At 41.1% G+C, this 12,640-nt stretch overlaps 1 protein-coding gene across 1 annotated transcript in view; it reads right to left on the reverse strand.

Annotated features, from left to right (window-relative positions):
• AFF3 (ALF transcription elongation factor 3) overlaps positions 1 to 12,640 on the reverse strand; it is a 478,488-nt gene that overhangs the window by 233,305 nt on the left and 232,543 nt on the right. The window contains exon 5 of the mRNA XM_087823693.1: positions 3,739 to 3,786. Coding sequence (XP_087679819.1) covers positions 3,739 to 3,786 — 48 coding nt within the window. The remainder of the gene's footprint in view (positions 1 to 3,738; positions 3,787 to 12,640) is intronic.

The raw sequence follows: 12,640 nt of genomic DNA on the forward strand, positions 1-12,640 counted from the left end.
AACACATGCAAGGAGCTGAGTGTCTCATGCATCATAAACGTTAGAGCTTCATGATTTGGTGGTTGTTGTTGGATGTTGCATGTACTGCAAATGAAAAGGGATCTGAATGGAAACTATGGCCTTTCCTCACAAAAGGTCTCTGAACTCACTACCTCCATTTTCTCAAATCTGGATTCCTCCTAGTCTCTCCACAGAACCATCATTCAAGTAAGTCACCAATGACCTTTCTGCCGTCTGTCCAATCCATTGGGTGGTTTCCAATCCTTGTTTCTCTTGTCCTCTTGGAAATTCTGAGCACTACTGAACTAGAAACTCTCTTCCCATGGATTCTATGACTCTGCGCTGTCACAATTTTCCCTCAGTGTCTCTAGCCACTGCCGCTCACCTCCTCTGCCAGTGGGTCCTCCTTTTCTGAGATTTAATGCTGGAATTTAGACTCTCATTGCTTCTTGGTCTCTAATCTCTCTCCAGGCAAATCCACCCATTTCTATGGTTTTATTACCAACATGCTAACTAATCCAAAATGTTGGTCTACAGCTCAGGACTGTCTGAGCTCCAGACCCATGTACGTTCACTTACATTCTCCATGTTAATGAAGTGTCTCAAAAGGTACTTTAAACTCAACATGTCTGAAAATCATTGATGCTTTCCTCCCTCCCCCCAAACCTGCATCTCCCTCATGTTCCCGTGAGTGTGAGCGGCCCGCAAGCATCTCCCATCTGCACCGGGGCACAGCCTCCGCGCCCTTCCTTCTGCCCCTCGCCTCGGTCCATTCTCCGCAGCAGACAGAGTGGTGCACGGAGCCAGTGTGCTGACGTCGCTCTGCTCAAGCCCTTCGCGGGCTCCCTGTGCTTACGGATCCTGAACACGGCCGAGGAAGCACCGTGTATTTGGCTTCTCTTGCCCAGCGTTATCTGCTTACACTCTAGCCCCCCTGGCCTGCCCTGGCCTGCCTGGGTCTCTAACAAGCCAAGCTCTTGCATTTCCTCTGCTTGGAACCACCACCCTTCTCCTCAGGCTGATTTTCTATTCAACCTCCAACTATCAGTTCAAATGTTGCTTCCTCAGAGAAGCTGTTCTTGACCCCAAACTAGGTCATGCAAGCTATAATAAGCTGTCATAAAACCCCAAGTATTTATCACAATTAATATTATACATATATTTATAAAATTTAAAAAAAACTTAGTAGCTGTATCTTATGTAGGTTTGAAGAGGGCGAGGGGTCATGTCTGCCTGGCCCACCTTTGTTACCCCCCCCCAGTACCTCCCATGTGGAAAGGGCATACTAATATATGTTAAATGAACAGCTCAGTTTTCATCATTTTAAGGCATTTTTTTTCATGACCCTGCTCTTACTCCACGGCAAAAGGGGACCATCACTTAAAAGTGATGGCTGCAAGTGACAAGTACCTCTGGTGACCTTGGATCACAAGGGGAGAGAAACTCATAAGGAAAACTGGGCTCCACAAAGACCAGCCATGGAAACCCAGCCCTGAAAGGGCGGGTCCGTCAGGTCCACGATTACAGCCCATGGACTGTTCGTGAACTGTCAGAATGATCCTCAGCCTTCTCCTTTGGAGGGTTCCTTCAGTCACTCACTCGTTAATTTATTCATGCAACAAAACTGTGAATTCTAAGTTCCAGACACGGGGGGCCACAGCGAAAGGGCAATGCTGGTGTGTGACAGGCGCACAAGCACAATAGGCTGTAGCTGAGAGGGAGCCCTGTGCTCGTGCATGGAAGGGGGGACATGCTTAGGAAGAGCGACGGTGAGCCTGCAGGATGGACGCAGGAGTGGGGCAGGGGCAGCCAGAGAACAGGCCAGGCGAGGTGGGAACACTGACACGGTCCCCAGGGGCTGCCTAAACACCAACTACTAGTACCAATACCTTAGGCTGATAGGCAAGGAGAGAGGAAGGGCGCGTCTATACAGTGCCTCTCACCCTGGACTGGTCCTCGTGGGCTCCAGGAGAGTGGAGCGTACAGGGAGCTCGGCTGTCCACTACTGAAGTCGTCACCCCGCGGCCCTGAACCTCGCGTGTGCACTCAAACCCATTACCCGGTTGGCCCAGGCTCTCCCTCGCGTCCCACGCCTGCTTCGAGCTGGGCTGTGGCAGTGGGAGATGCCCTGGGGCCAGCAGTGTGGGGAGGTAGGAGTGGGGTAAGCGGGCATGAGGCTCTCATCAGCTCTCTTAAGAAAAAGGAAGAATGCGTTCAGCTCTCAGCGGCAGCATTCAGTTTTATTCTAGGTGCATTTTACATCACTGAAACTATATCCTTTTTGGTCTGTGAATTACTCAAGCTCTTACTCAAACTTTGAGCTCGGCTTGGAGTATGGAGAAGTAAAGGTCAAATGACCGATTTCTTCCATATCCTCAGAGAAGATAAGAAAGGATAGGAAAGCTTAGAGGTGTCTAAATTGCAGCACCAAAGAGGGGACAGGTGCCTTCTGGAATTATTATTTTGCATATGTAAACACCTCAATCAATCAAAGGAAGATGGCCTAAACATTGAACATCTGGACTCAAACAGGAAGGAATGTTGAAAGAGAAAAACAGGAAAAGTATATCAGCATTTTACACCATCTGTTCTTTAATCCGAAACAAAACTCCAGGCTAGAGAAAACACAGATATAAAATACAATGAGCATTTTATTTAACATGTACTTAAATACCAGAAAAGAAGCTACCCACTTGGACAATTGTTTTCTATATAAATCTTTGCCGGAAAAAAAAAATCAGTATTAACTCAACAAATCAAACTTTAATTAACTAATTATTTTGGTCAACTTGAGTTAAAAGATTTATTTATGAACATAATGCTTTATAGGAAGAAAAAATATCCTGCCTCTGAAAAGAATCTGATGGTAAATGTAAAATTTTAACCAAATGATTATATTAATGTAATTCACTAGGAAGTCAAGAAAAAGTGAGTAGGGTGCCCAAAACTTAGAAACATTAAAATAAAGTTGTTTTTTCTTTATAGGGAAGGAATTGCCATAAGATCTGGTCTCTCTGTCTTGGGGTTCTGCCAAATGTAGCACCAGCTTTCTGAGAGCTGTAAGTTAATAGGTTACACCCCTAAAAATATGAGTGAAGAGAAAATATGGCATGAAGATGACGCCCTGATTATGAGCTGGGATGCTCAGGAAAACACTAACGTGCAACAGCCCAGCCTAAGCGAATCTGGGTGCGCAGAGGTTCATGGGGGGCACCTGCCCACTCACGGTGACGACCCAGAGTAACATGCAAGAGTAACATGCGAAGTCATAACATGCAAAACAATACAGAGGTAAATTTCCAGACTCCAAGACACCACTCTCTGAGTGCTTCTGATTCTAGCTAAATGTAGGGGAAAAAATAACAAGGCAGCCCTGCCTGACTGGAAGTACAGACTATTAAAGATGCTTCTAAACAGTGGAATAATTAATGGGGCATCCAAATGTGAGCACAGCCATGCATTTCATCTCAACTCTGCTCTCCTGTCTCCCAGCTGATCACTTTCATGCAGTGTCACCTCAGGCCGGACAAAGGCACCCAACTGAGGTGTAGCCCTTAGATTTCCAAAAGAAGTGCTGTTTCGTAAAGTGTCATTTAGGCAACTTACATGATTGCCCTCAGAAAAGGTAATCGCCAAACAACAAACAACAGGCTCCCTTTGACAATGCAGCCACATGACCCTTTCTACTGGGAATCTCTGTCCAAGCAGTTGATAAGATTTGTAAAGGAATGTCCTTACCCGGATTATTTCTTCCACACAGCTGTTGGTTTCTCCAGATCTACTCTCCTGAAAGCAAAGGGAAAAACAACAATAAATTAAGCCTGATAGACTAGATTTACGGTTATAAAGAAAAGATGACATATAAGCTTCCAAATTTAACAGTTTGGACTTAGGGAAATGCCTAAACTGGGACATACTGATAAGCTCCTTTCCTTAATGGCTATGAATGCTCTTGTCCCCCCACTGTGCACTGTGGTGGACAGGCCTGCGGGGAACACCACACACACCCCAGAGGTCAGCTGTGGGCCCTCCAACCACATGGACGCTCAGCCGGGCGGGCTGGTAGGAGTAACAGTACACGACCTGCACGTATGAGTTCTCTGCCTTGGGCTCTATCAAAATGTAGAAGCATGGCCTCCACTGCAAAGTGGATCCAGTTCGCCCTCCAAATACATACAAGGCCCTGCCTAATGCAAGGGCTGCTGCAGCTTAAGTAAAAGTCTGGCAGTTCCACTGTCCTCAAAGCCTAAATTTACCAGTTTGATGGGCCGAAACCCAAAAGACCGAATGAGAAACATCCTCTCAACATCTGCATGGCATGCTGGGTGCCATACTCCAGAGCCACTTGCTCCACACCCACCCTGCCCTGTGCTGTGGAGATGTTAAGGGATCTGAGGAATGGTAGCTTCAGGTCACAGCTGACTCTGTGGAACATTTTAAGTTCCAGAGATGCTGTGTGGTCACCACTGGTCACACAGGCTGGAATGCAGGAGGTGGTTGTGTGGGGACATGAAAACAGCAGGTAGAAGTGCCTACTGAGGCTTCTGGGAGATACTTCTCTTAGCCTTTCAATTCAGTGACTTTGAACACAACTCAGCATGGCATTCTAGGCTTCCTCACCCTGAATGGAGGCCCCATGCCCATTAAACAGGAACTCCCCATTCCTCCCTCTCCCCAGCCCCTGGTAACCGCTAATTTACTTTCTGTGACCATGAATTTTTAAATTTTGGACATTGCATATAAATGGAATCATACAATATGTCGGCTTTGTGTCTAGCTGGTGTTACCTAGGACGATGCTTTCAAGGCTCATCTATGTTGTACCATGTATCAGTACTTCATTCCTTTTTGTGGCTGGATAATATTCCATCGCGTGGATATACCACATTTTGCTTATCCCATCATCAGTTGATGAACATTTTGGTTGTTTCCACCTTGACTATTGTGATAGCAGGTCTATGAACTTTTCTGTACAAGTTTTTGTTTGAACACCTGCTTTCAGTTCTTTTGGGTATATAACTAGAAGTTGAATTGGTGGGTCATATTGCAATTCTATGCTTAGCTTTCTGAGGAACTGTCAAACTGCTTTCCACAGTGGCTGTACCATTTCACGTTCCCACCAGCGATGTATGAAGCTCTGATTTCTCCACATCCTTATCAACACTTGCTGTTTTCCAGTTTTGTTTTTGATAGTAGCTACCCTAGTGGGTATGAAATGGTATCTCACTGTGGTTTTGATCTGCATTTTCCCAGTGGCTAATGATGCTGAACATCTCTTCATGTGCATGTTGGCCATCTGCATCTTCTTTGGAAAAATGTCCTTTACCAATTTTTTAATTGGGTTGTTTTTTTATTGTCTTGTTATATTTGGATACTAATGATAATGTCCTTTATCAGCTATATGACTTGTATGTATTTTCTTCCATTCTGTGGTTATATTTTCACTCTCCTGATAGTGTTCATGGTTCCTATACAAAATTTTTAACTTTGATGAAGTCCAATTTATCTCTTTTTTCTTTATTGTTTTATTTTTGGTGTCATGTCTAAGAAACCACTGCTAAATCCAAGGTTACCCGTTTTCTTCTAAAAGTTTTACAGTTTTAGTTTTTATATTTAGGCCTTTAATCCAATAGTTTGAGAATTTTTAGGCAGAGTTTATTTCTTTACGGATTATTTGATAAGTTTTAGTTAAAAAAAAACATTATCTTTGTATACATCACTCCATTCTAGTCTCCCTGTTAAAAGATCAATAACAAAATGTGTAAGGCACAGCCACTGTTGCTAATAGTGCATGGACACAACATACACGTCTATCTTTATAAATCAAGAAAAACGGTGTTAAATTTCATTACCTTTCCCACACTCACCCGTCCTTCTGGTCTAACAGTTACAGTGGGGTGACATACATCTAATGAGTCCCCACTCCCATGCCCCAATGACTTATTCCAGGACTGCTCTGGAAACATCACTATTCTGACATTCCAATCAAATTGGGCCAGAGAGCTCTGGAACCCACCCCAAACCCGCTTCCTTTCCAAGGCAGCCTGAGGCAACCATCACAAATGCTGCTGGTAATTCTCAGGCTAGAAATGATCTTCGGGGTTTAGTGGTGGGAATGAGTAGTCTCAATTGAAAAATGTTTCTTCAAACCCATAGCCATTTCTCTTACTCTACCCTCCAATTCTCAACCTTTTCCTACCATGTAACATCCTGGGAGAGCAAATTCTAAATTGTCAGTGTACTTTCTGTTTTCCACCTTAAAACAATTAATCAAGGAAAACGACTTCATGGTCTCCTGGTGGACTTCCCCAGATACACGACACTAAAAAGGCTCTTCAAATTAAACTGTGGGTTTGATTCCTTAAAGCTAAGGTTCTCCTGAATATCATACTTTAATTTCATTTAAAGTGATTTATATAAATGACAGGTTGCTCTTATAAGTAGCCCTCCCGATAATCCTATAAATTTCCATGACCCTACTCTGAAAAGGGAATATAATGAGAGAGAAATGCAGTGTAGTCGCCCTGTTAACTACCTCCCTCACCACTGTAGATAGAGTACGCAGGATAGTACATTGGGTCATCTCAGTGGCAGCTCCACCGTAAGCTCTGATGGTCTGGAATGACATCAGGTCGTTCTGTACTATGAGGGCCCCTTGCAGAGCTGAGGAAGCGAGACCAGGGCAGAGGACTTCTAACAACAGTCTCAGGAAATCCTGGCCTTAAATTGCAGTATGGAAAGTTCTTGGCAGGGGAACCTTTTGGGCCTTCTCTGGAACATTTCTGACTCCTGGGACACCTGGGGACCTAAGAAGGGTACTACATTGAGTTTGAATCTCCAGGACCCCATATGGATTGGAGTGAATGTATGAGGCACAACATTAAAGAATGTCTGAATTAAAAGAAAACCTAGAACTCATTTTCGGCCACTCATTGGCTTTAACAGATGGAGAAACTATGGCCCAGAGAAGGGGAGGGCTTTGTTCAAAATCATTCTGGCAACAAGGGGAAGTCAAGGCAGAATCCACACACATTTCTTCAACACCAGTTCAGTGAGTTTTCTACTATCTCACGCTATTTTTCTAAGCTCAACCCTTAGAATTGGCTCAACTTGAGGTCACTGTCAGGTTTAAAGTATGAAGATAAAAGAATCTAGATAGTATTTGGGTCAGTTTCCTCCCTTTCCGCGCTGCAAATTCTTCAACACTTGGTCACTCTGTCTCTTACCCACTAACCTCTGATGTCACATGCACAGACCAAAGCAGGAAGTGACAGGACACGAAGTGGAGAGAAAGCGTTAAAACTACCATCCAGTTTGTGGCATTAACACATGAGAGACAAGGACTTGTGTGCTCTGAAACTAGAGGACAGAATTCCACCTTTTCTCTTCCAAATATACAAGGGGAGGTGGGTGGGTAGAGCCGCGTGGGCAGGGTGGGGGGACGCGGGGAGACCGCAGGGCCTTTCACCAACTTGAGGTCTCCCTCCAACCTGGTTTCAGCTGCAGTTGTGTACGTTGGTTATCATTACATTTTAAAACTTGCAGTGTTTACAAACAAGATTAAAGCATGCATGTAATTTACATCTCCACGTTTGTGTTTATTTTTTCACAATAAAGCTCCTGCTTTCCTTGGGAGGGTACCCACTGAGAAGGAGGGCCGCACAATGCAGACTTTAATTACTCTGGATTTTCGGAGGGTTTGTAGCTGCTGCCTCATGCTGAGTTGCTGAGCCGTTGCTCTTATTTACTCCGACTTTGATGAACCCACTCCATTTTGCTATCATTACATTCTGAAATCTGTCATAACAGTCGCACCTCATTGAATCTCCAACTAAACTTCAATTAAAAGCCAGCAACCCCAGCCGATTCTCCTCCACAGCCCTGCCTGTCACACTCCTCTCTCACGGCGCTGCGCTCCCCAAATCCCACCACTTACGAATGCACACCGCACACTCTGCCGGGGAAATGTAAGGAACTAGCAAGTACAGCAGGTCCCCTAATAATGTCTTTCATCCGTCACTTGTTATAACACTGATGAGATGCCACAGAAACTTAACTCTTGTTTACATCAATTAGTCTACGGTAAATTTTCATTATACATCGTTCCTCTTAAAGTCACGAAACCTATTGACAACTAAGTGAGGACTTACTGTATCTATCACTCAGGAAATAGCCAGGAGCATTCTGTCAGTGACAGCAGAAGCCCCTAATTACCATGCCAAGCACAGAGCACTAGAAGAAGCCAGCGAGGCTGCGAGGCTTACAGAGAAAATGCTTGGTCAAATCAGTGGGAAGTGGCATTTCACTGCAGAGGAGATGAAGCTGCATGGGTCCTATTTTCAAAAAGAGCTTAACTCTTCATCAGGCACATTTAATGCAGAACTTTCATTCTAAAATAATACTGCTTTAAAGTCCCAAAACCTTTGTCTGCAGGGACTCAAAAGGCCCTCAAGCATTTAGAAATTGTTTATCATATGCACACTCTTTAATGCTTCTCCAGAAGTATTTCAAAATAAATCTTACTATTCTGGATTTACAGAACACCTGAGATGCAAAGAAGTTAAGTGTGCTATCAATGCCACCAAAGCACTAAGCGAGGGTCTGGCTCAAATTCAGGGATCATCATAATTCTGTGTGAAGCTCATCCAGTCAATGACTGTGTCGCCAGTCTCACCTGAAGCTAGGATCACCTGTGGACAAGAAGGCAGTCAGCCAGCTCACGACCAAATTCAGCCTGTCTTACACCCAAGCCTAACATCCCCTCCTTCCAAGGGCCCTGCTTTATGCCTCATCAGTCCCCCTCCTTATCTCCCAAACCTGCTCAGCTCGTGGGGGTCACCTTTTGCCCTGCCATTCACATCCATCTCTCCCTCACTGATCCCACTGTCACCACATCTCTAGACATTTATACAATGAGAGGAAAAAAATAGCAAAAAAAATCAGAAAAGATGTATAAAGACATGTCATAAAAAATGCAAAGAAAATGACAGCAGACAATGGCAATATTAATATTAACTAAAATACAGTTCATAGAAAAAAAAAAGAATTACAAAGCACAATACAGACTGAGTAAAAAATAGGGCATTAATAGAACAAAATAAGGAATGCTAAGAAAAAGGAAGAGAAATAGAATTATTATGATTGGGAGTCTTTAACCCACCCCTACTTTCCTAATAGACAAAGGATACCCTCCAAAAAACTATATATGAAGATAATTTGAAAAATAAAATTAAAATAAGGCTAAATTAATAGATATAATGAACTTGGAATGCTAAGAGGAAACCCCGACTTTTCAAGCATACATGAGATAGTTACTAAAATGGTCATATTCTCAGCTACAAGAGCTAAAAAAATTTCAAAAAGTTGCTGTTTTATAGCCCAGACTCTTTAATCACAAGTTATCAAAACAATAAGCAATGAATTAAACACTGTACAGAAATAAAATCTCCTAGTATTCTTGGAATAAAACAGATGCCACACACTTATAAATAATTCTTTACATTTATAGAAAAATAAAATTAAAATACTGTAAAGCAAAATTATGGGATGCCCCCAAAGGTATTTTTAGAGGCAAATTCATACACTAAAAGCTTTAATTATTTTTTAAAAGGAAATTTATGTACTAAGTAATATATTAAAAATTTGAAATCAAAAGAAACATACAAAAGGAAGAAACAGGGAAAACCAATGAAATATTTATAATACAAAAAATCAGTAGAATTTATAAAGCCAAAATATGATTTCTTAGAAACCAAAATAGAATACACTATTTAAACAATAAAAAGTGACTTATAAATCTGTTCAATAAAAAGAAGGCCCAAAGAAACATAATTTGATATAAGGGGATAAAATATATGGAAGAGATAATAATAAGAGGATTTTAATAAAAATATTAAAATAGAATACTGATAAATACATGTTTTATGAAGTTAGCAACTTTCTGAAAAATATCTGACATAATGAAAGAAAAATTAGATTAGACCTATAAACCTGAGAATGCAGACTAAATTAATAAAAAATTATCTTCAAATAAGGCTTTAAACCAGTTTTAGAGTGAAGTATTTAAAACTTTTTAGGAAGAACTAATTTCCATATTCTTTCTCTTCTGGAGTATTAAGCATTGGAAAGTTATATAATTTATTAAATTAGTATAAAAACCCAACATAAGACAATAAATCACTATCCCTTAGGAAGATAAATATAAAATCCTCAATAGGGTATTATAAATATAATTCAATAAAATATTATAACAATTACTAGGAATTTAGTGGGATTTGTCCTGAGAATGGAAAAATGGTTTAATATTTAATATTAAGGCCCCTTTAAAGAAGGGGAAATATGTAAACCTATGATCATCTCAGCTTACAAATTTTTGATCTCATACTTGGAAAAATCCGAAAGGCTCCACTGCTACTCTTGTTAAAAAGGGAGTTTAAAACATGGTTGGGTATAAACCAAACAGTCAAAGCTCAATAGCTCTTCTGTGTAGCAGCAATAAACAATTTAAAAATATGAAAAAATTCCCGCCCGCAATATCAAGAAAAATAAATGAGGAATAACCTTAACAAGAAATGTTAAAACCCTTGAGAGAAATCTTCAGAATTCTACCGAAAAATACAAAAAGCAAAACAAAACAAAAAACCCTGAAAATGACTGAGACTTCTCAAATACTTTCCAACTCTAACATAAAATAAAAAGCCAAATAAATATCTCAAGAGAAATAAATCACGAACTTCAACAACTTAAAAAAAAAAAAAGGTGAGGAAAGCCATGCAACAGAAAACCCACCAGCTGAAGTGGGCCAATTCCGTGGCGTTCAAGGGGCTGTGAGTCACCGTCGCCTAGTCTGAAGAAAACTCCTGGCCCCCTAAGTAGTTTCTCCACAGTCCCCTTCACCTTAACTGCTTAAATACGACTTTCCTGTACTAACAAATACTACACGGAGCTAAAATAACGAAGTCAGGAAAATGCTGATGAGTATATCTACTTATATGAGTGGATTTTACGGTTGATACAGCTTTCATTTTTATGTGTTTATGACCAGTTCGTGGCAGAGTACTTGGTACCACATAGTAGGCACTCAACGGTGTTTGTTGAATGAATCAATAAATCAGGGGCCAATGTACTAAAAAAAAAAAAAAAAAAAAAAGACTATTTATAAAGTAATATGGCTGGTCATCTACATTACAAAGAGATATCAAAACATCACCAGAGTTATCTTAAAGATAAATTCTCAGAACATCAACATTTATTGACTTCATTAAAATTAAGCTATACTCATGAGTACAAAAGCTATTAGCAAGTTATATGACTTCCCTAATTGGTATCTGTAAATTAGAGGACAGGTATTAATCAACAGGCAATATTGTTAAAGAGTTAATAATGGATTTTCTATCAGATTCTTAGCCACAGGACAAGGCCTTTCAATTGTTATTATTTTCATAATGAAAATCAGTGATCTCAATCAGAGCTTGTAGTTAAAAGTGCATTGGTTTCCAGAAAGTTAAGTGGTCTGTTAGTGTGATGACCTTGTCAGAAGCTATTGATGACATAAAGAGATTAGAACCAGAGACAGTGGTCTTACATCCTGATCACTAATTGATATTGAGTGCTTTTCCACAGGGTCATGTCTCAATAAAGTGCCCGAGCACTGCGTACTGGGACATGTCCCACAATGTCCTGTCAGTGCTGGGGAAAGAAACCACACGGCAGTCATAATGAACACATGCTTCCCACTTGTAATCTGACACTGACAGCCGTACTTCAAGACCCCTGTGTTCTTTCATCGGAAGCTGTGCGGTCCTTACTTTTAAGCGGGAGGAAGGACCATGCAGGCTCAGGCAAGGGTGACGATGTTGATGTTATTAAATCCTCACATGCCAGGCAGACTTTGGTGAGCCTTCTAACATTTTCCTGAATCCCATCCTACACCCAACCTACAGAATCTAATAAAATAATAAATACTGTGCTAATTGTAGGTGGCAGAAGGCTTGCTATAATATAGCCTTTTCTTCTTAAATGACGGAGGAAACTGTTCAGGAAAACCATGTTTGATTACCATTTAGAGGTGGGAACACAGTTTTCTTTTCTAATCATGAAATTGTGAACACAAAAGCTGTGCGATGGAGGGACTAACCCAATGCGGCTGAAGAAATTAACCAATTACAGGTACTAAGGACTGCTCTAATTTGTGTCCCATGGTAAGACAGGCAATCAATTCTCCTTAGCCATGAACTGAAACATGTATTGTAAATGCCAAAAGTGCTGCTATGCATTTGACAATACTCTTTTTGGCACTTTCTATTAATTTTGCTTCAGCATTTGCCAAAAGAAATAAAGGGTAGATTCACAAATAACCCTTAAAATGTGATGTTATTATGACTCTTTTTTCTTCATTATCACCTTTCCAAAAAAAAATCTCAGGTCTGCCTGACCTCCAGAATAGAGTTCATCCTGGCTATGCCTGACGTCAACTGTTTTTCTGTATGCTCTCTGAGGAGACATGCTATAAATAAATGCTGAATAAAGAAATACAACTGAAACCAGCTGGGGTGCAGGGGCGGAGTTGGGTAACATGAGTGAGAAACTGGTACGTATTTTTACTAGCTGGAGAAAATGTTTAAATACTCCAAGTTTTATAT

The sequence above is a fragment of the Miniopterus natalensis genome, chromosome 13 (assembly GCF_054644295.1).
Source record: "Miniopterus natalensis isolate mMinNat1 chromosome 13, mMinNat1.hap1, whole genome shotgun sequence".
NCBI classification, from domain to species: Eukaryota; Metazoa; Chordata; class Mammalia; order Chiroptera; family Miniopteridae; genus Miniopterus; species Miniopterus natalensis.